The sequence below is a fragment of the Pipistrellus kuhlii genome, unplaced genomic scaffold (genome assembly GCF_014108245.1).
Source record: "Pipistrellus kuhlii isolate mPipKuh1 unplaced genomic scaffold, mPipKuh1.p scaffold_m20_p_25, whole genome shotgun sequence".
NCBI lineage: Eukaryota > Metazoa > Chordata > Mammalia > Chiroptera > Vespertilionidae > Pipistrellus > Pipistrellus kuhlii.
The window spans coordinates 7,248,258-7,271,939 of record NW_023425524.1 but is presented as its reverse complement, the minus strand read 5'-3'; the positions used below and the strand labels follow the sequence as shown (position 1 = coordinate 7,271,939).

Genomic DNA, 23,682 nt, shown 5'->3' with positions numbered 1-23,682 from the left:
CCTCCTGGTGGTCAGCATACGTCATAGTGAGTAATCAAACTCCTGGTCGAACTCCTGAAGGGACACTTTGCATATTAGCCTTTTGTATATATAGGTTTTTAAATGAACAATTTCTCTGATGTTTAGAAATATGACATGAAATTAAAACCTTTCAAGCCTCAGTTTATGCAGTTTGTTGGGATATGGTAGCAATAAGATTAGCTTAGCTCAGCAGCCAGAACGAAGACATGGTTGTGGGTCAAATTCCCAGATTAGTAGTCAGGAAATATATTCTTCCTGTTACTGGAGGGGTGTAGTAATGAGCTAAGCCCATAAGCCAGAAAATCAAGATTTTCAGGAGCTAATGGTGTGAGTTGTCCGTCACGTCTGGCCTGGAGTCAACAGTAACGCAGATAAGGATCCAGGCTTGCGGGAACTAAATGCGGGCACCAGCAGAGCGGGAACCAGCTCTGTGTCAAGGGCAGATGCCATCAGAGCACTTGTCAGTTTCCTACATCTGTCTCAGGTCCTGCAAGAGAAATAGGACATTTTTGTGGCTTCAGCTGGAGAATGTGGACCCTGGTTCTTTAAATGTGCTCTGATTTTTCCAGGACATGTATCTCTAAAAGCTGCCTTTATCAACTTGGTTTGATTTTACCCCAGTTGAAGTTAGTACTTTGCAGATCAGTTCCCTCACAGCTTCCTTGCCTGAGACCAACACAGGTTTCTTCATGCCCAAGCTCAGAAACTTGGGGTGTTGTTAGCATACCCTCACATGCAAGTAACAGACGTGCTTCCTGAGACTAAACAGGAAAGGTATTCAGTGGCTTAAATAACTAAGTCTCACCCAGCCAGCATGGCTCAGTGGTTGAGCATCAACCTATGAACCAGGAGGTCATGGTTTTATTCCTGGTCAGGGCACAAGCCTGGGTTGCAAGCTCAATAACCAGTGTGGGGCGTGCAGGAGACAGCTGATCCATGATTCTCTCATCATTGATTTTTCTGTCTCTCTCTCCCTCTCACTTCCTCTCTGGGATCAATAATAATATATTTTTAAAGTATCTGAGTCTTCAAGATTGGCTAGTGCAGCATCTCAACAGTGTCATCCACTGGCTGGTTTCTGTCCATCTCTCAGCCCTTCTGCCCACAGTGGCTGCATACTGGACAGTTCCCACACACATGTAGGCTGGGTGTGTGCTATCGGATCACAGCAGGAAGTAGCAAAGATTGCTTCCAGAGGACCCCCCAAATGCAAGAAGAATTCTCCCCAACATTTTCAACATATCTCTCCTCTTCATCGGCCTCTATCGGGTTCCCGAGTAGGTCACCCCCTTGTTTCTGAACCAACCCCTGGCAAGGGTGAGGAGACCATCCTTCAGCCAGCCTTGCCCACCCTGACACTGTGTGGGGTTGGTTTTGCTCTAAGGCACACGAGCTGTGTCGAGGAAGAGGAGATTCCCGGGAATGTTGGAGTTCTTGGAGGAGGAGGGACAGGAAATGGATATTGGAAGGCGGTCAAGAATGTCTACTTCATCTGAAATCTTCATCTCTTCCCTTCTCATTGTTGCCTTTTTTTTTTCTCACTAAGTCGTTATTGAACTTCTTACTTCCAGTTTCAACCCTCCTACTGTCCATTTTGCAAAGAAAAAAAAATCTCAATTTTTTCTTTTTCATTAAAAAAAAACATTAAAAACTACAGTGACTGTCTTTTGTCTGCCAAATAGATTTTATGTCCAAGTTCTAATTATGTTCCACTTTCCTTAAGAGCCTTATGTCTCACAGCCAATTGTTTTTAGACTGTCTACCAGTGGCTTCCCACATAAATTATACTGTAATTCCTGCCTGCTTTATCTCCACAGATATATATATATATATATATCAGGTTATTAAAGTATTCTAAGTATATATGTATTGCTGATATATAACACTTTCATTCAGTTTTTTGTATTTATGCCTTCTCATCTAAACTTAAGTTCCTTATTTCAAGGATCATGTATTACCATGGTGGTGCACTAGAGCCACCTCATAGAGAGAAGAGGGGAAAAGGTACTGATTATAGAGATTAATTTAAAAGAAAACATAGCAGATTGTAACTATTGCTAAATTCTGAAAATAATTGCGAGGATGATTTTATCTTGCCATTCAAAATCTATTCCCCCTCACACAAAATGATTTTTGAAATTGAATTCTATAAACTTGTAAAATACAGTGAAGTATATGTGTAATTTCTCTCCTGGAGACAGAATCATGACTTATAAATAATAGCTAATGCTTCAGTGATTCTTAATCAAACACTCTTGTGCGTATACTGCATATGATTATCATTTAATTCTCAGCAATACCTGGAGACTGTTACTATAATTTCCCCCATTTTATAGATAAGGAAACTGAGGTGCAGTGATGTGAATTTCCTTACCAAGGTCACCCAGCTAGCAAATAGTTTAGTTGGGATTTTAACCCAGGCAGCTCAACTCCTGAGTCCACATTCTTTGTTTTTTTAAAGGTTTATTTTATTTATTTGTTAATCCTCACCAGAGGATATTCTTTCTTTCTTTTTTTAATATATTTTTATTGATTTCAGAGAGGGAGAGGGAAAGAGAGATAGAAACATCAATGATGAAAGAGAACCATTGATTGGCTGTCTACTGGGGATCAAGCCTGCAACTGGATTTGAATCTGGGACCTTTCACTTCACAGGCCGATGCTCTATCCATTGAGCCAAACCAACTAGGGCCCGAGTCCACCTTTTAACCATAAGCAGTTAACATTTCAGCCGCCATTACACATACACACACTCCAAAAATATATACTTCATAGAGTACAAAGATTTGGAAAAACACTCTAAAAATAAATTGGCATGAAAAATTGACCCTTCATATCTCAGCTTAATAAAATAAATTGCAAACTGTGAGGCATCTCCCAGTAATTTTATCTGTGTGAACGGAACTAAATTCTTAAATGATTATCAGCTTGTGTGACCTCTCATCCGAGTGTCTCTGCCTGAAGATAAACGCTGTCTTATAATCTTGGGATTATTTTTGAGGAAGAATAAATTACCGATTTACAGCTTATGATAAATAGCTTAAAGCACACAATCAGATTCAGCTGATTAAGAGCTGTTTGAGAGTCTGACTTGCTTTCTTTTTTTAAAATATATTTTTATTGATTTTAGAGAGGGAGGGAGGGAGGGAGGGAGGGAGGAAGGGAGAGAGAGAGAGAGAGAGAGAGAGAGAGAGAGAGAGAGAGAGAGAGAGAGAGGAACATCAATGATCAGCTGTCTCCTGCACACCCCACACTGGGGATTGAGTCTCCAACATGGGCATCTGTCCTTGACTAGGAATCGGACCGACCGTGACCTCCTGGTTCTTAGGTTGATGCTCAACCACTGAGCCATGCCAACTGAGCTCACTTGTTTTCTTATATCAGGATAAAGATATTGTTTCAGATTTATCATTTATAGTCTTTAAATATAGAATGAGGAAAACATTATTTATTGGCCTGAAATAATTTATGATGCCAGCATAGATTGTAGAATCAATTTGAAAACATATGCTAAGTGTTATTCCATGTCATCATTTTGAAATTAAGTTGTTTTTGTTTAAAAAAATCTTTCAAATTGTGAAACACAAATGCTTATTAGTTTAAGTATTTCTTCTCTAAGCATACTGTTTTGGTAAAACAAAAAGACATTGCTTTTTTATTACAAATTTTAGAAGCAAAATCTTAGTACCTAACCATGACAGGTGAACATTCCAGAAGGAAGAGAGTATCTGTCTACTACCTGGTTATTTTTGATGTTCCTCTCTGAGGATCCTCATGTTTCCAGAATCTCTACAGACTTACCAAGTAGCCTAAACACTCTAGAAGCAAATCTGTACATCAGAGCAATCAAGTTCTCCTGAAATTGTGTGAATATTTTGAGTCCTATTGAGAAAAATCAGTCCTCATTTTAGCTACAGGGAGAAAGGGATAGGGAGAGGGAGAAAGAGAAACATCAATCTGCTGCCTCTAGCACACCCCCTACTGGGGATCCAGCCCAAAACCTGGGCATGTGCCCTGACTGGGAATTGAACCTGGGACCTTGCAGTGCATGGGACTGTGCTCAACCAACTGAGCCACACCGGCCAGGTGAGGTATGCTCTTCTACCTGCTCATTTGGTTTACACATTTATTTAGGTTACGGTGAAAGGCCTTTAGGCATTGCATACATTTCGAGAAACTATACACACCTGTGAGGAGTAGGTTTTTGTTTCTTTTATATTGATTTTTAATCTCATCAAACTAAATTTAAAAACCTGCAAGTTGTAACTCCTTTTAAGCAGAAGTGGTTTACCAGTCTTTGTTATACCAAGTACTAGAATATACGAGGCAGAAGGAGCCTTCAGATTACAGTCGGTGTCATCTTGAGTTAGTCTATTATTTTATTTTATTTTATTTTATTTTATTTTATTTAGTACAGAAGAACAAAGGGAACTTCTTTTCCTGGATTCTGTGTGTTACAGGATCCCTTGGAAGGTCACTCATCATAAAATATTTTAAGGAAGTTAGGGTATTATCACCAATTGCTCTGATTTAGGTAAACAGAATTCTAATGCAGTTATTAAAAAAATTTAAGTATCTAGAATCTAGATTAACAACAGTATCAGTGTAAATAAAGTATTAATATATTTAGTATATTATTTGGTGTATTTTGGTATAAACAAAATAGATTTGGAAGAGAAATGGTTAAGAGCCTCATGTTCCAGAGTATATTCATAATTCATAATTCCAGAGTATGTTCCGTCAGTTTCCTAAGAGAGGAAAGCTGTTTATATCTCTTTTAATTTGGAAAAGCCCTAATTTTCCTAGTAGGCGTACACTTCCCAAATGGAGTGGGCCCACGCTTGATCTAGTTTTCTTATCTCCTTAGAAAGGAATTCTTCCCCATAATGAATTTTCCAGATGACTGAACTTTTACAACTGACAATTTTTTTAAAGAAGTTGAATGATTTCCTGTATTTCTATGAAATGAATTACCCTTTCACTGTCTTCCCAAGCAGAGGAGGCGGAATGTAATTAAAATGTTTGCTTTGTCACTAGGGATCATTAAGAATATTAAGTGAGGAATATTGAGGAGAGAACGTGGAACTGTGATACAGCCATGTCCTTGGGAGACTCGGAAGGGCTGTGTGTACGCCTTGTACATGGAATAGTACACGTCTCCCCTTGATGTTTTAGTATTCTCTCTACAACTTGACTCTTCCTTCCTAGTAAAACGTCTGACCTAAGCCTCACTCGGCTCTCCAGAAGGTCTTCCTTGTTGGTGAAGGCTGCAGATATGAGAGATTGGCTCCATGTCTGTCTTGGGTTTCTTAGATTTAGGTTTTTGGTTTTAGTTGGCTGTTTTCCTCATTCTTAACCATGTTGGAGACTTGGGGCAGGACAAGAGAGAAACATTTATTTGTGTGCCCACTTATGCCAGGCTTTGTTCTGAGTAACTTAAATAATCAGTACTACCTCACTAAATGTTCACAGCAGTCCTATTTATAGATATTTCCTCATTTGACGGGGAGGAAAATGAGAACGGAAGGCTAATAGAGACAGGATGTAATCTGATTTGAAGTCTTATCCCTGCTCTTTACTGAACCAAACAGCCTGGTTATAACCATTGGATCCTAACATGCTGCCTCCCTACTTGATAGTATTAGACAACTGGTTTCTGGGTAGTTGATGTTAAGTTGTACCAGTCTCAGGTTCCTAGTCCTTGGAGTAAAGGCAAGTTTGTAGGAGGACTGAGGGAACTATAATCTTAAAAGCAGTCGTGTGCCCTTGTTGGTCTCTGCTGTTAGAATGTGAAGGTATGCCGAAAGTGTGTTATTAGTAACTGGGAACTTTTCATTCCCAAGGGAGGAAAATATTGCTTTGAGTGTTGAGTGGCAAGTAAATCATATATCCCTGTGTAATCTCTTGGTGGTTTTTACATCGTAATTCAGTCACATCGTTTTATAGAAAACTACCACCTTTTGTCCTAGTGTTACTGTTATCTGAAGGATGAGCAAAGCAGAATGAAGGAATGAAGGATTAGGTATCTCTGTTGGTAGCATGGTTTATAAACTAGTTGTACTATATGGAATTGGTCAAATATAGTACATTGTATATAATAAATCAATCAATGCATAAAAAATTAAATAGCATTAATGAGTTTATTAATATCTGTTGAGTGGTTAATGCATTATACTGTCACAGGAATTTTAAGTGATAGGACTTTGGAGTAAATATTCAAATCCAAGTGGATATTTTATTATTAAGAAAAAGATATATTAACTTTTTAATAAAGAAAAATTTTAAATGTGACTTTAAATTATTAAGTCTTGTATAACCTTTCCAATAGCATGTAAAATATTTGCTTTGATAATGCAGAGTTGTTCTTGATATAATTTTTTTCATTTTCAGAGGTAAAAAAAAACTAAGTAGACTTTGAAAAGGATCATTTTTACATTGAGATTGTTTTGGTTGGATATGGTTTCTCTTCTTCATAGATTTTTTTTTTTTTAATTAGCTTGATGTTTTCTATACACTACCCCATGTTTTTGGTTACAGAAATGTTGCCGTCCCAAACTTCTATACCCTAAAAGCAAACAGTGTTATGATTGTTTTACATTCAGAATATGCCAAGAAGTCAATTACAGCACCTGAAGAATCCCATCAAGATTTAATTTTCCAAAAGATGTTTCAAAAGACTAAATACTTCACTTAATTAGAAAACGATTGGAAACAACTTGCTATCCCTGCATTGACTTTTCCTCCTAATAAATTATCTGCAGATGGTTTCTACCAATGTATTTTCAAAAAGAATGCTGTTTGAGCTTTAGGGGAATGTTTTTCATTTGAACTCGCTCTTTACCATCTTGATAATAGCCATGGTCAATTGCTTCTTAAAAACAGGGCAGTTTAATCTTTAAAAATATGTACATATATATTTATATTTATATATATATATATATATATATATATATATATGTATATGTATATATTGCATTTGCACTTCTGATAACACATACTTAAAACATTCCAATTACCATTTTCATTTCTATGCCTTTACATGCTTTCTGTATAAATGTGTTTATTTTTACTTTTATGCCTTTATATTCGCTTCTGAGCAATAGACAAATGGTAGCATTCCTGTCCTATTTGCTTCTTCTGCTAACTCCTGTTGTTGATCTGATTTTATAATTCAGCTTTTTGCCAAGGATTTTTGACACTTGTGCATATACTGCTGTATAGAAATAGACATAAATTTTCTTCTGCGATGAATGGCTGGCAACTCAATTTCTACTTTTATTTTTTTCACACTGCTGCTTGGATTGCAACGCTGCAGGCAAACCACCTGCTTTGTCTTTACTATTCTTTTATTCTTTATAAACTGTATCTTCCTTCAAGGATCACAGGGTATTTGTTTTGGGTCATTCTCTAAGTAGTGGTTGTGAATGTGAAGGGGAAGAATGGTAAGTGGGGTTATTATTGTAGAGCATCGCTTACATACTGACTTCATGTGCGCTTCCTTGCTTGAGCATCTGTCCTCCTCGGAGTTCTACTTGCGTTCAAGGTATTGCAGATATTTCATTCTCCTTACTGGATAAGGACATTCATCTTTTTTCTGTCACTCGAGATATATAATACATACAGAGAAATGTATCTCCATCTCCATTTGATTTCCATTCTTTTGCACCTTGATGATTTCTAGATCCTGGTTGGAAAGAACATGGTCCTAGCCATTCAAGGTCCATCTCTTTAACTGCTTTGCTATCCTTTGCCATGGCTGCTACTCACCTTGCATCTCCAGTTGGTGCCTGAATACCATGTTCGCAACCAAAACGATTTCTTCTCTGTGACATTTGCCCTTGTGTTCATCCAGGCTGGGATCTGACTTCCGGTTCTCTTGACTCCTTCACCTGCTAGAAGCTCCCAAATATTTTGAATTCTCTCTTATTTTTCTCATTAGGGTGCAGCTTAGATGCCAAGCAAGTTGAGGAACAGCCTGCCGCCGCAAACGAAGAAGTCCTTTTTCCTTTATGTAGGGAACCGAGCTATTTTGAAATCCCTACAAAAGAGTTCCAGCAGCCGTCACAAATCGCAGAAAGCACTATCCATGAAATCCCAACAAAAGACACACCGAGCTCCCACCCCACAGGTGCAGGGCATGCTTCCTTTACCATTGAATTTGATGACAGTGCCCCAGGGAAGGTAACTATTAGAGACCATGTGACAAAATTTACCTCTGAGCAGCGTCACAAGTCCAGGAAGTCTTCTGCTGGAGCTCAAGACCTGCCGGGGATTCAGACTGGAATGATGGCCCCCGAGAACAAAGTCGCCGACTGGCTAGCTCAGAACAACCCTCCTCAGATGGTCTGGGAGAGAGCCGAAGACGATTCCAAAAGTATTAAGAGTGATGTTCCCGTGTACTTGAAAAGGTTGAAAGGTAAAGTGAATTGATCGTTTCCAACCTTCCTCTATTTTGATAAAGGAAAATTCCATCTTCACAGTTGCCCAGCTGCTATGAGATTACTAATGTGGTAGAAACCTGCTCTCTCCGAGGTTTATATTTGATTTTAAAGCTCAAAAGCAAGCCATACTCATGCCCCTGGCCAACTCATGCAAAATAGTCTGCCTTCGTGTTCTTGCCAAAACCAGATTGGTTTTGTAAATTTCATTTATGCCAAAAGTATGTCTCTCTTTTCTTATGGAATTAAAAATTTAGTCAGTTCAGTAGTGGAATTCTCTAGAAGACAGTTCTCATCCTTTTCTTGACTTAACGAAAAGATATGTTCAATAATAATCTTCTCTATTGGGATCCTTCCAGTAAAATGTCAATATCTAAATTTTGAAAGAAATGTGAAGCCATTTGATAATGAGTCAAAAGTTCCACCTTGATAATAAAGTCATATTGTTGATAGAGTGTTTCAAACTAATCTTAGTAGTTACTCATGAAACAAAAAAAATTTTTTTTAGAGATAACTTACTGGGAAGTAATTGAATTACATTCTTTCAATAAACTTTTATGAAAATGACAAATTGAATTATTTATTCATGAAATAGTTTTTATATATGCTTTACTAGTATAATTCTTGGCCAAAAATTGCAACATCTTTATACCTGTAGAGGTTATTAACTAATTTTCCATTGATTTTGCTAATTAAATTTATTTTAGAATCCCCAAATACAGTTTTGTGTTGCTCTATATTGTATTTAACAAGCTGTCTATGAGGGAAATGATTGCATGTTAATCTGGCCATTCTGTAACTGTACAAGGTGTTAATGAGCTTTTAAAAAAAATGCCTGTTGAGATCAGAGACTATTACTTACTTTGTATTTCTAACACTTCACCTGGGACTTGAGTACGTGGAGTACGTGATGGGTGTTCGGTAATTAGAGTAAACAATGAATGACCTGGCAATCAATGACAAGACTGATGCTACCTTGTACTTTATGCCCTGGGAATCTGGTCAGGTGATGAAGTACCTATTTCTGATTTGCTTCTAAGGTATTTCAAGGCAGTAAGATGGTGAGAGTACCTAAATCTTTGTTGGGCCTATTGCTATATTTAATTATAATCATATGCAATCACCTGATATGTGATTGTTATCCTTTACTTCTGTGTAATATTAAATACACAGTAGAGATCTATATGTGAATGTATAGGTTAAGCTTACAGACAAAAGCTACTAATTTGTAAAATGACCATTTTTATGATTTGGATAAATAATATTGATATCCTTGTATAATGTGAAAGGTAGCATAAACCTTAAAAATTTAGAAGTAACGCCATCTTTTTAAAGCCACTCTTAATAAATACATAAAAAGTGAGCTAAAGATCCTTTTAAAAGCTACCGTTTAAAAAAATACCCTTTTATTATAACTGCTTTTTAGTCATTATCACTATTTTCTGTATTTGCTGTTATTTTATTTTTAATTTGCTCTGTTTTATTTTTTAAAAATATATTTTATTGATTTTTTACAGAGAAGAAGAGAGAGGGATAGAGAGTTAGAAACATTGATGAGAGAGAATCATCGATCAGCTGCCTCTTGCACACCTCCTACTGGGGATTTGCCCGCAACCATGGTACATGCCCTTGACCGGAATCGAACCTGGGACCTTTCAGTTCATGCTCTATCCACTGAGCTAAACCAGTTTCGGCTTTGCTGTTATATTAAACCATCATTTTAAGACATTCTCTGCTCTTGAACAAGCCTAATTCCAAATAGAGGCATCAATGCCCACATTCATGCTATATCCATGCATGAACGATTACATATTTGAAAACCTTACCAGAAATTATACAATCACTACACCTCTGGGAATTAATTTTTAGATAGAGACATATTTTAGTACGTTGCCATTGCTCATAGCCCTTCTACTAGCTATGCCTTCATTTTTCATCTAAAAAATCTCTCTACACATAACTCAGTTTGGTCTAAGATAGACCCGTTTCATTACTCCAGACATTCTTACAAATGACACTTGATTTTCCCCAAAGTCAGAGCTGCCGTTGTTAAAGGTTTTCCACATTTTAGGCATCAAACCTATATACCTAAACTCTATCCAAATACATGGAATGACAGCAAACATTAATAATTTTATATTCACTAAACTTGTAGCAACTGTTTAGATCAGCCAGAAACTTGAAAGTAGGCAAAACAAAACAAAAACAAAAAACACAAAAAACAAAACAGCTTTGCTCCTGCAAGAGTAAAGGGCACGCTTGGGACAGTGAGGCCAAGAATGTTCTCAAAGCCCCTACACTTTCACCCTTTAGGAGAGCTGCTGCTTCTGGGCCACAGCTGCTTAAAGGGACAGTGTGCTTAGTCAGGCACAGCCGAGGACAGACAAGACAGGCAGGAAGAAACCGATGGGGAGGGGAGGTTCCTAGTGCTTCTCTTGTTGAGTGAAAACAGAGATGGCAGTTCTGCTCAGATGTTCACCCTGTGTGACACTGAGAAGTATAAGAGAAAGAATAAACTTTCCAGAAAAAAAAATGGCTGACCTACACATTCAAATAGACATTTTAGCCCTGCCAGGGTGGCTCAGTGGTTGAGTATAGACCCATGAGCCAAGAGGTCATCGGTTCAACTCCCGAACAGGGGTACATGCCCAGGTTGCGGCCTTAATCCCTAGTGGGGGGCATGCAGGAAGCAGCCAACCGATGTTCCGCTCACTTCCATGTTTCTCTCTCTCCCTATCTCTTTCCCTTCCTTGCTCTCTAAAATCAATAAAAACGTATTTTTTAAAAAGAAAGAAATTTGAAGCTATAATTTAAAGAGAAGATACTCAAAGGGCCTGACACCACTCATGTGTCAAATTTTATATGTTGGTATAAGAACTAAACTTCGTAAAAATATTGTTTTCATATTGTGTGTGTGTGGTTCGGCTTTTTTTTTGCGTTTATTATGCAGGAAATATTGGCGTTCAGTAGAATCCAGTTCGTACAAACTGGATTTCTTTCCAATATATCCAATTGCAACAGTGAGTTAGGTTGGGAAAGGTCATGTTTTAATGAGCTTTTGTATTTGAAGTGGTGGGATTTTTTATTTTTTATTTCTTTATGGGTGTTTTCGCATTCCATCTGCTATCCCGACTTCATAGCTTAGTTATCTGAGACGGGGAGTCTGCTAATTAAACAAGTGTGCGTTCTCTTTTAAGATTGCATTTTGAATAGTTACTAGTTGGAAGAAAGTTTCAGATTTGGTGTCACATCTGAGGTTTCTATGACTCGGCTTCCCTGCGCTGGGAGAGTTCCCCAGACCACTCTTTTTGGTCTCGCTAACTCCATGAGCTCCCCTTGCCCATTTTCTTCACCCTCTGGAGTCTTCTTGCTGCGTTTATACACATTTTTACAGCTGGTCCTCTTGTGTTCAGTCACTAGCACCAACCAGTTGCTTCTAATTTATTAGAACCAGCCATGCATTTGACACTCAACTTTCTCCTGGGACATATGTGTGTTGTCCCTCCCAATCTCCAAGTCCTCAACGCTGCTCACCATCTTCTTTGATGCCATATTAGTCAGCAAGTATTCCGATTACATTTGTGACCCAGGACAATTTAAAAATCAGATTTAGTCCTGGAAACTTTGGAATACACCTGGTTGCTAGATTCATTTATAGCTTCTAAAAGCCCTCATTGAAGAATCGATCTTGAACATGCATAGAATAACTCTTGACTTTCTAATAATTTTATGCCATGTATAGAATACTTATTTGATTGTTGTAATATTCTTTTTTAGATAATAAGAATTCTAAATTGGTGAAAAGCCAAGTAATACTTGACTTGTCATAGTTTTACATTTTGATATTTCAAAATCCCAATATATTCTAACTAAACAGTATGCATTGTGGTGCAGATACATTTTTATATGGTTATATTTAGTACCATGCCATTTGCCCAGTAGGTGTTAGACTTATATAGGATTTTATAGATAGGCCTTTAGCATGCTTTATTTAATTCGGAAGCCACCAGAGTTTAGAGCTCAAAATGCAGATTTTCAAAAATTCTTGTAGCTCAAAAGATGTTTATAAATAAGTGAACAGTAATTGGTGGAAACTATAAAGATGCTATACTTAGGGATGTAGTATATATCATCAAAAGTTAAGATTCATCACATTTTTTATAGCATTTGTATTCTCTTTTCCTGTGTAAGGATAAGCATTTCGGTAGAATCACCCTTTTCCTATCTCTTCCTCACTAGTTCTAGAAACATATTTTTTTAAAAAATATTTTTATTGATTTTACACAGAGAGGAATTGAGAGGGATAGAGAGTTAGAAACGTCGATGAGAGAGAAACATCGACCAGCTGCCTCTTGCCCACCCCTGACTGGGGATGTGCCCGCAACCAATGTACATGCCCTTGACTGGAATCGAACCTGGGACCTTTCTGTCTGCAGGCCGACACTCTATCCACTGAGCCAAACCGGTTTCGGCTAGAAACATATTTTTGATTGCTTAAATAAAGTGTCGGGTTTGAAGGTAGGATTCATGTTTATTAATGTTATAATTACAGACTATCGCAGATGCTGTCGCATTGCTTATCTGCTAAGGCAGTGGCCGGCAAACTGCAGCTCTGTTGACTAATGAATTTTGCCGACCACTGTGCTAAGGCATTGATGCATCCTCCTAACGTTAAAATTTAGAGAAAGACAGTCCTATTCAGTCGCTCATACAGGACTCCATTGTTGGTTGGTGAAATTCGAATGGAAGCTTTGCAGTGGATTGAATGGCCAAGGAGGCAAAACAAATGGCACCTTTGTGCGTGCTTCTCACTGTCTCCGGGGGCTTTCTCCTTCTCTGTCATGCCGTTTCTTTTCTGTGTCCAGGAAATAAGCATGACGATGGCACCCAGAGCGATTCCGAGAACGCTGGGGCGCACAGGCGCTGTAGCAAACGGGCCACGCTGGAGGAGCAGCTAAGGCGCCACCATTCGGAGCAGAAAAAGCTGCAGAAGGCCCTGGCCACGGACAGGCTCCAGGACCAGGCTGTCGTAAGTCAAACCGCCTTTCTGATTGCATTCTCTGATGAAGACAGTCCCATCAAGAGAAGGCCCGGTTCCCTTCCTCAGAGTGCGGGAGTCTTATGTGAGGGAACGACTCACTGCACACCACTCACAACACTTACAAAACCCCAGTCTCCAGCAGCAGACGCCAAAGTGGTTTCTTTGTCTTTACAGACTAGCTCTGCGCACCGCAGAGGGGGGCATGGTGTTCCACATGGGAAATTGGTAAAGCAGAACTCAGAGGAGCCCGCCGTGCCAGTCCCCTTCCTTCCAGCTGCCTTGTTAAGAAGTTCAGGGAGTCTCGGGCACAGACCGAGCCAGGAGATGGATAAAATGTTAAAAAACCAAGCGCCCCCTGCTGCTTCTGAAAAGGATAATGATGATGACCAAAGTGACAAGGGTACTTATACCATTGAGTTAGAGAATCCCAACAGTGAGGAGGTGGAAGCAAGAAAAATGATTGACAAGGTAAATAACTGAAATGTGGGGATGATGCTAGTGTTCGGGGGTGGATTTGCCTGGCGGAAATTACTGGAGAGTCAGCATGAGACGGTCTCATGCAGTCCGTGGTATGAACCACAGGATTTGTTAGGGAAACTGGAAGACCACGTGCTTTCTGATTTTATTCTGCCTATGTTCTGAATTTGCCTGAGTTTCATAGGTAAAGTCCTTACATTTAAACTGTCGGGACCTGTTACAGTTGATTAGATTTAAGATAGGGATTTTATTTTATTTTATTTTATTTTTTAATATATTTTATTGATTTTTTAAAGAGAGGAAGCGAGAGGGATAGAGAGTTAGAAACATCGATGAGAGAGAATCATCCATCAGCTGCCTCTTGCACATCCCCTACTGAGGGTGTGCCCACAACCAAGGTACATGCCCTTGCCCGGAAGCTAACCTGGGACCTTTCAGTCCACAGGCCAACGCTCTGTCCACTGAGCCAAACTGGTTTCGGCAAGATAGAGTTTTTAAATAAGTATACTTTGGCCATTCTCATTTTGCATACATTTAAAAACTTAAAAAAGCTATTAAAAAAAAAACACCCCATATTGCTATGACTCTGTTGATGCAAACATAATTGTTAACTGATAATAGTTAATCACAGGTTTCTTGCCTACTATTTCATGTTGGAAGCAGATGAAAATACATGTTTTAATCACTTTTGTTCTTTTTCTTATTTTCTTAATGTCTTTTCATTTCTGTCTTTGGTGATAGAAAAAAAGTGTGAAAACGAAATCCGTTTGTTTGTGGCACTTTGAGCTAAGCAACAGTATGCCCAGCCATGGTGATTATTTACTGCTCAGATCTGTTTTCACGTCATTGGTTAATGTGCCCAGTGACTGTTACATGGCTTAAAAAGTAGTTTCCTCAATTTTGCTCTGGGTGTGGAAAGTTGACTTTATAATCGGCTGTTTATTTTACTCCCTGGCAGAGAGCAGCCTAAGTTTGGCCAGTGCTTGGTCTCTTGTTAAATTTCTGTTACTCAGCTTGTGAACTGCATTCGCATCATTTGAAAGCTTCTTAGAAATACAGCTTCTCAGGCCCATTCCGCACCCACTGACCCGGATCTGCTTTGAGAGCAAGATCTCCAGGTGTTCGTATGCTCGTTAACCTGAGATGCGCTAGTTCCGTGGTCGGCAAACTGCAGCTCGCGAGCCACATGCGGCTCTTTGGCCCATTGAGTGTGGCTCTTCCACAAAATACCACGGCCTGGGCAAGTCTGTTTTGAAGAAGTGGCGTTAGAAGTTGTTTAAGTTTAAAAAATTTGGCTCTCCAAAGAAATTTCAATCGTACTGATGACTTTTGGCTCTTTTGACTAATGAGTTTGCCAACTAGTGCACTAGTTTAAATGATGAGTTTACAGAGTGGTCCTTCAGTGATCCCAGAGAGATCCAGAGCATTTATGTTTCTTTTTATTATTTTTTAAAAATATATTTTTATTGATTTCAGAGAAGAAGGCAGAGGGAGAGAGAGAGAAAAAAAATATCCATGATGAGAGAGAAGCATTGATTGGCTGCCTCCTGCATGCCCCCTCCCTGGGGATGGAGCCTGCAACCTGCACATGAGCCCCGACTGGAAATCAGACTGTGACCTCTTGGTCATGGTAGACACTCAATCACTGAGCCACACTGGCCGGGCCACTTATGTCTACTTTCAATTTTACAGTTTTTACAGTTTTTATTTCCATGTTGGTGTGGGTTCCCTAGGTACACTGGAGCAGGTATATAATTTCTAAGCTTGCATTTATTAAGGAGCACATGTTCCATGTCTTTTACTGTTGAGATGGAGACCCAGCAGTCCAGGAGATGGATGTGATGTGAGAGCTGTTGTTGTTGATAATAGAGGTGTGACAGTAAGAACCAGATGAGCCAGTTTTATTAGATTAAAAGAAGCCTAAGGACGCAGTCTGAGCATAGAAAATGACTCTTGGGGATTTGGGATTATTTTTATCATTTGGAACTGATAATGACATTTCTTTCCTATTATTTTAAAGTTCATCATTTCCCTCTATGAGGACAAATACATTGCTATTTAAAATACTGTCTAATAGAAAATATAAGAATAGGTTTTAAAAAAAAAAGAGTAAGGTAAGAAGTTTTAAAATTCAGATTATCTGGCGAGGATGTGGAGAAAAAAGAACCCTCATGCACTGCTGGTGGGAATGCAGACTGGTGCAGGCAATGTGGAAAATAGTATGGATTTTCCTCAAAAAGTTAAAAATGGAACTGCCATTTGACCCAATAATCCCACTCCTAGGAATATATCCCAAGAAACTGGAAACACCAATCAGAAAGGACATATGCACCCCTATGTTCATAGCAGCACAATTTACAATAGCTAAGATTTGGAAACAGCCTTAGTACCCATCAGTAGATGAGTGAATTAGAAAACTGTGGTACATCCACACAATGGAATATAACCCTGCTATAAAAAAGAAGGAACTCTTACTATTTACAGCAGCATGGATGGAGATGGAGAACATTATGCTAAGTGAAATAAGCCAGTCAGAGAAAGATAAATACTGCATGATCTCACTCATATGTCAGATATAATGATCAACATAAACTGATGAACAAAAATTGATCCAGAAACAAGGTGACACTGAGCAGACCTTCCAACCTCAGGGAGAAGGCAGGGATGGGGGTGGGTTAGAGATCAACCAAAGGACTTGTATGCATGCATATTAGCATGACCAATGGACACAGACACTGGGGGGAGTAGGGGCTTGCCCTTGGGGGAAAGGAGACCTGTAATACTTCAAACAACAATAAAAAAATCAGATTATTGTCAAACCTGGACATGTGCCCTGACCTCCAACAACCTTTTGGTGCAGGGGAAAATACCCAGCCAACTGAGCCACACCCACCAGAATAAGCCTTAGTTTCAATGACAAATTATATGGCCACACTGTAGACAGAGAAAAGCAAGATTTTATTTTATTTATTTATTTTTTAATCCTCACCTGAGGATATCTTTCCATTGATTTTTAGAGAGTGTGGAAGAGAGAGGGAAAGACAGAGAAACATTGATGCGAGAGAAACATGCCAATTGGTTGCCCCTGCATGCGCCCTGAGCAGGGTCCCAGCTGCGAGGAGCCTGCAACTGAGGTACATGACCTTGACCAGAATCGAACCCAGAACCCTTCAGGCTGCAGGCCAATGCTCTATCCACTGAACCAGTTTGGCTAGGGCAAGAAAAGCAAGATTTTAAAGCAGGATATCCCTTCATTTAAGGGAGTCGTGGCACTGTGTGTCTGCGTAGGTAATTCACAGTCACTCTTAGTTTGCTTGAAGCAGAAAACAGAGCTGAGGCGGTAAAGGTGGGGATGAGGAAGAGTCCCTGCACTAGCTCGTGAGGACCAAAGGAAAGGCTGAGATGCTGGCAGCCCCAGTTACAGCCAGCAGGCAAGTCCAGGCCCGCTAGTCAGGCTCTGGCAACAAAAAAGCAGAGATTCGGGCATCAAGTGTCTGACGAGGAAGAAGTAACGGATGCGTGTGGAGCAAACAAAAACCAAGAGGAGCCAGAATCAAGCTCAAGAACGCTGGAGGAGTAACTAGAGGCATCAAATGGCTGAAGAAGCTCTGCCGTCCATTTCTCTCCCTTTGAAGTGCGGTCTATGGGATGGACATTGGGCCATGGGCTCTGTCCCCTGAATTTGTTTGGTCCTAAAGACTTCTATTTAGTCTCCTTCCTTTCTCTCTCCATCGTGTGAGGGCTGCTTTAGTAGCCATCTTTATTCAAAACCATCTGTGCGCCAGGCTTTGTGTTAGGAGAGATTTTCAATTTTCTAAAAAGTTGTATGCAGAGGGATGGAACTACACAAGTAAAAACATGAGTAAAGATAGTCCGATGACTGCGGTGATGGACATAGTCTGTTGGAAGAAGGGTACCAATAGCTCCAAGAAGGATTCTCAGGTTAAACATGCCTTTGATAACTTTCTGTTTATTCACTTCCTCATTCCCTCATCACACACACACACACACACACACACACACACACACCATTACAAACTCCATGACTGCTGGTGCCAGGCATTTTATCCGTTCTCCATAAAACTTGAATTGAAATGCCAACTGATCTCATGTTGAAGCAGGTGGAATTAATCCCATTGCACACATGTCTGAGTAGTGTTTCCATATGTGGAGACGTGTCCAGAAGCACGGAGACTGGGGGACGAGTTCAGAGGACCGTATTCCCTTTAGAGAGAGGAGCTTGGTCTAGATCTTGATGGCTCGTGTGTTTTCCAGTGAGGACTCCAGGCTTTTCATGCTGAAGGCAGAGGGGAGGCATTGAAAACTGCTAAGTAGGGCAGTGATGATATAATCACCTCAGGGGTGTGAAGAATGGATTAAAAATTGGAAAGGCCCAAAGCAGAGAAGCAATTAAAAAGCTGCTGATATGGCCAACATTTAGTTGAATATAAATGTCTCAGTTGTAGGTAAGAGGTCTGGGTTGATTTGGGAATTACTAGAGAGTAGCTGAATGCAAAATAATAGATGCATTCACCTAGAAAGAATGCACAACATGAAATTCTTGGCTACACCAACACTAGTCAAAGGAATAAATGTGAACAAAGGAGCCCAAAAAAGACCAAGCAGAAGAATAAAAGAAATAGCATCTTGGGATCAGAAACAATTTTTAAAAAAGTGAATAACAGTGTCGCATAATACACCGGTGTTAGGTATGATAAGCACTGAATGTCTTTTCAATTTTCCCAGAATGCATTGTATTCCTGGGTGTAAAGAAGAACCTGTATTAGCATCTTACCTTGGAAGAAGTGGCCTACAGTTTAAAAAAGGATCTTTAAAGAGATGACCAAGCCCGGACAGCGTGGCTCAGTGGTTGAGCATCAACCAATGAACCAGGAGGTCATGGTTTGGTTCCTGGTCAGGGCACATGCCTGCGTTGCGGGCTCAATCCCCAGTGTGGGGCGTGCAAGAGGCAGTGGATCAATGGTTCTCTTCATTGATGTTTCTATCTCTCCCGCTTCCTTCCTCTCTGAATTCAATAAAAATATATTTTAAAAAAACAGAGGGGACCAAGCTGAAATGTCACATGTTTGTTTTTCTGTGCTGGTTGTAGTTAAATGGTACTGAGAGAGCTATTCCCCAACGCCAGGTTATGGGACTATGGCATTTTGGTTGCTATTTCTGTGCTGTGTGTTTAAGAGTAGATAATCCTGTTTTATGCACTGTCCCCAAATACTCCCTCTTGTAGTATTAACGCAAATGCCTATTTTCTATAAAGATCTCTTGAGTTTTACATCTAAGCTTACGTGGATTTGCGCTAAGAGCAAGTGCTGTTGACTGCTGGATGAAAGGTAATTATAGCATCTTCCCCAGTAGGAGTGATCTCCCCCCCCCCTTCCCACCTTTCTGTGACAGCTAGAGAACCCGTCTAGCATCAGTAGTACCAGCTTCTTTCCCCTCCCCACCTCTCCCTCCAAACAGACGCTGTTGGGAGACTGGTCAGAGCTGCTTCCTAGGCTTCTGCGCTAAGTGAGAAAAACAGAGAGAGCACAGAAAGCTAAATATCAAATAAGCAAGGAAAAAAGTGGTCATTAGGCTCTGTCTTTAGGGGGGGGGGGAATTCTGTTTTTTATAAGTTTCACACCATAAAGCAGTTCTTGCAGACACTTTCCTGTGCTGAGATTTGACTCCTGTCCATCGCAGCAGCATCCTCCCCTCTAGTGCATTCCCACCCCACGTGGGCCTTGTCGCTCGGTGCTGGTTCTGAGGCAGCAGCTGGTAGAGAAGAAGGAATCCAGTACCAGGAGGACTAACTAGAGCAGACACAGAATAAAGGCACATCGACAGCAGCGAGTCAGGCAGCCCGAGGAAGTCAGTGCTGGGACCCGGGTCCAGGTGGGAGGGGTGTGGGATGCGGATGCTCCAAGCTCTGAAGCTGACAGCAGATGTGAGGCCAGATCTGAGCCGGGGCCCGGGGACCACGGATAACGGTCAGCTGGGTGGACAGCGGCCCCTCCTGGTCCATTCAGACAAAATGCGCTGTGGGCGGGGCTGAAGGCGCAGGAGGTGAGACAGGAGCCTGGACAGTGAGAGAGGACCCTGGAAACAGGCAGCTCTTCAAGTTGAACTTCATCTTTTTCCTCCTTCCTTTCCATCCAGAAATAGTCTGAGTTAATGGGCCAGGGCAAACAGTGCTTGTGAAAAGCTAAATTCTGGCAGCTTGGTTTTTCTTTCTTTTATTCTCATCTTTTTCCTTGGCCCCTGTGCACTAAGTGATTTTTCAGATATTTTTATCGGGGCACCCAGCCGGTGGGGGTCAGTGATTGAGCATAAACCTATGTATTATACCTGGAGGTCACAGTTCGATTCTTAGTCAGGGCACATGGTCCGGGGTGCAGGCTTGATCCCCAGTGTGGGGTGTGCAGGAGGCAGCCGATCAATGATCCTCTCTCATTGTGGATGTCTCTATCCCTCTCTTCCTCTCCCTGCCTCTCTGAAATCACTAGATAGTTTATTTTCTCCTTTCTAGAAAGATCTTATTTGTCTTGATCACTTCTGTATTTCTTGTACTAGAACAATGCCTGGCATGTAGTAGACACTCAGCATCTTTTTATTTTTATTTTATTTATTTTTACATTCCATATGAATGAGAAGAAAAATTTGCTATGCTTTTTTGTTTTTTATCAATATACATATGAGGTTAGCTTTATCTTGGCTAATTTATTTTGAGGAACTTATAGATTGATCCGATCTCACCAGACCTCCACGAACAGGTTATCCTGTATTATGACACTACTTTCTATCTTGATCCTAAAGTAACTGGTTGAAATGTCTGGTTGAAATCCTGTGTATACTCAGCTTCTCATAGTATGAAAGGTACAAAAGAGTGTAGGTTGTGTCAATATGCAAGTTTCAGGAGAAGCGCCTGGATTGCTAGGAAACTAGCAATGCGGTTGAGTTTCTACCAACTCCTCACTGATGACTCAGCATGAAGGAAGGATCTTCTTGGCAAGAAGAGGGGAGAGATGAGCTGCCAGATTTCAGGGATGTGTGACAAGGAAATGAGCCATGAGAAGGAGGGAGTCTGGACATGTTAACTATCGGATCATCAGACGTGAGCACCATCTGAAGATAGGAAGAAGGGTCTAACAGAAAAAGAATGCTGAGCAGAGATGGGAAAGGAAGAGATTGTTGCTGTAACCCCCAGGGAATGGGGGAATCAAAGACACAGGATGGATTCGGAGAGGGCAAACATTTGGAGACCGTGTTTTCATTCAATAGAAGTAAAAGGAAGAATAAAGCCAGATGGTGCCTTTTTTAAAAAAAATTGAGGGAAAATTCGCATAACATTCACCATTTTAGCCACTTGAGTGTACAGTTCAGTGGCTTTTAGTACATTCACAAGGTTGTGCAATCCTCAGCAGTGTCTAATTTCAGGGCATTTTAATCGCCGCCAGAATAAATCTCACTCCCATTAGGCAATCACTTCCCGACCTTCCCTCCCTCTGCCCCTGGCAACCCCTAGTCTGCTTTCTGGGCGAAGAGTTGGCTTATTCTGGACATTGCATAGAAATAGAATCGTGCAACATGGGGCCTTTTGTGACTGGCTACTTGTACTCAGCATCATATGTTCAAGGTTCATCCATGACATAGGGTGTGTCAGCTCTTCATTCCTTTTTGTGAAGAAATAATGTGTCATTGTGTGCATTTATTTACTCACTCATTTGTTGATGGAAATTTGGGTTGTATTGCCTTCTGACTATTGTGAGTAGCATTCTGCTCTGAGCACTTGCTACCATGATAAATTATAAAACATCTCTCCTGCCTCCATTCTGAGCTCCCTTTTTTCTAACAATTTTGTCTACATTTTAAATTTAAAAATTGACTACACATAGGTCATTCAAATTCTATGTTAAGTATTCAGAGCCATTTATTCCACTGAATTCTGAATTTTTAAAAAATATATATTTTATTGATGTTGTACAGAGAGGAAGGGAGAGAGATAGTTAGAAACATAGATGAGAGAGAGTCATCGATCAGCTGCCTCTTGCACACCCCCCACTGGGGATGTGCCCACAACCAAGGTACATGCCCTTGACTGGAATCGAACCCAGGTCCCTTCACTCCCCAAGCCGATGTTTTATCCATTGAGCCAAACCGATCTCGGCTAATTCTGAATTTTTAAAATGCAGTTAGAAGTGTAATGCCCTTAAAGTATGTAGACAGTGTTAGCTTTTGAGATCTTCTTTGCTTTCTCAGGCAAGTTGTCACAAATGGATGTTTTTATACCTTCACACAGAAACGATGATACGAATTTCCAGCTGGCTACATAATGCTACCATTAATTTCTCAAAGCACTAGCAATACTATGGGGATGGGCTTTTAAGGCTGCTTCCCCCAGGCAGTGGTACTTTCCACTTGTCTGGAAAATAAATAAAAGTTACTTCTCTGACAGATATGTGTACAGCATCTCAGTGCATTAAAGGGAATCTGTAGAATGTCATCTGATAACTCTCTATACAACTCCACTCCTGTCCTAAAAGCATTACTACTTTGTGTTTATGTCTTTGTATCTGAAGTGATTTGGAGAGATTGATTATATTTTATTAGAAACTGCTGGTGCTTAGATGTTTGAGACAGTCAAGGTTTGGAAATCCATCTTGAGTATAATTAGAATTAAAATCAGCAAATCAGAAAATTGAGGTAACTTGTAAGTTAACATGCCAATAAGGTCCAACATGCAGGTAATCATCACACATGGCTATGTTTATCTTCCACTTTCCATCTTGAGTTGGATTTTTTTCTAGTTATAATGATAAAAATATGGAGATAGACCAGTAAATTGGGAGTTCAGTGACTTGAGTTAGAAAATTTTAAGGCAGCCCAGATAACTTGAGTAGCTCTGATTTGCCTTCTGCTCAAGTGGGGTCAGAGGCGGAGCACACAGAAAAACATACTTAGTATTTTTTCCTGCTTGTTGTTAAACGAATTCCAATGTTTAGCGAGATGAAGCAGGTTTGTCCCTTCTGTGTATGTGCTTCCATGTGTTATTAAAGTTCCTATTTGATCTAAATGTGATAACATACAATTAGTTTTTTTTGTATTCTATTGAATCTATTGGGATGACGGTTAATAACATTATATAGGTTTCAGGTGTACAATCTATAATGCATCATCTGTATGCTGTATTGTGTGTTCACCAACCGAGGTTACCAACGGCTCTTAAAGCAAACATAATTTGAATACTGAGCAGTTCTTGAAACTAAAGTTACATTTGAATTAAATACTAGGTAATAAGGCCATCTAGTGGTAAAATTCCCAATTTCAGTCATTTTGAAAATCTGCCATCTGCCTTAGTCAATGTGAACTTGAGAACTTATCAGAGATATTTTTTTTGTCTGATCATTACACAGTTTTTTAGAAATTACCTTAAAGGCATTTTCCCCTTTTAAAACAGAATTGCTTCTCCTTCGTTATATTCTGAAGCGCCTTTCTACAAAGTGTTAATTCACAAGGATATTTTTTCTTGATTGTACAATCAGGGCCACCACTCATTTCTGCCAATAATAAGCATTGAGAGCACAGTAGAGCCTATGGAATATTCCAGTTGATGTAGTTAACATTTCTTCAGTCTCTTTGGCAAAACCAGAGCCTATTATGAGCCAGGAAATGAAAAGCACATGATTGTTGGTCTCTGTATTTAGAATA

The 23,682-nt window shown here is 39.9% G+C and overlaps 1 protein-coding gene across 9 annotated transcripts in view; it reads left to right on the top strand.

Moving 5' to 3' along the window:
* Positions 1–23,682, top strand: part of CEP170 (centrosomal protein 170) — an 88,403-nt gene that overhangs the window by 31,660 nt on the left and 33,061 nt on the right. For 5 of the 9 annotated variants that reach the window (XM_036453498.2, XM_036453497.2, XM_036453496.2 and 2 more), the window contains exons 8-10: positions 7,961–8,437; positions 13,325–13,488; positions 13,675–13,968. In XM_036453498.2, coding sequence (XP_036309391.1) covers positions 7,961–8,437; positions 13,325–13,488; positions 13,675–13,968 — 935 coding nt within the window. Of the gene's footprint in view, positions 1–7,960; positions 8,438–13,324; positions 13,969–23,682 lie in introns of all 9 variants that reach the window. The other 4 variants (XM_036453502.2, XM_036453500.2, XM_036453499.2 and 1 more) reach the window with 2 other exon arrangements.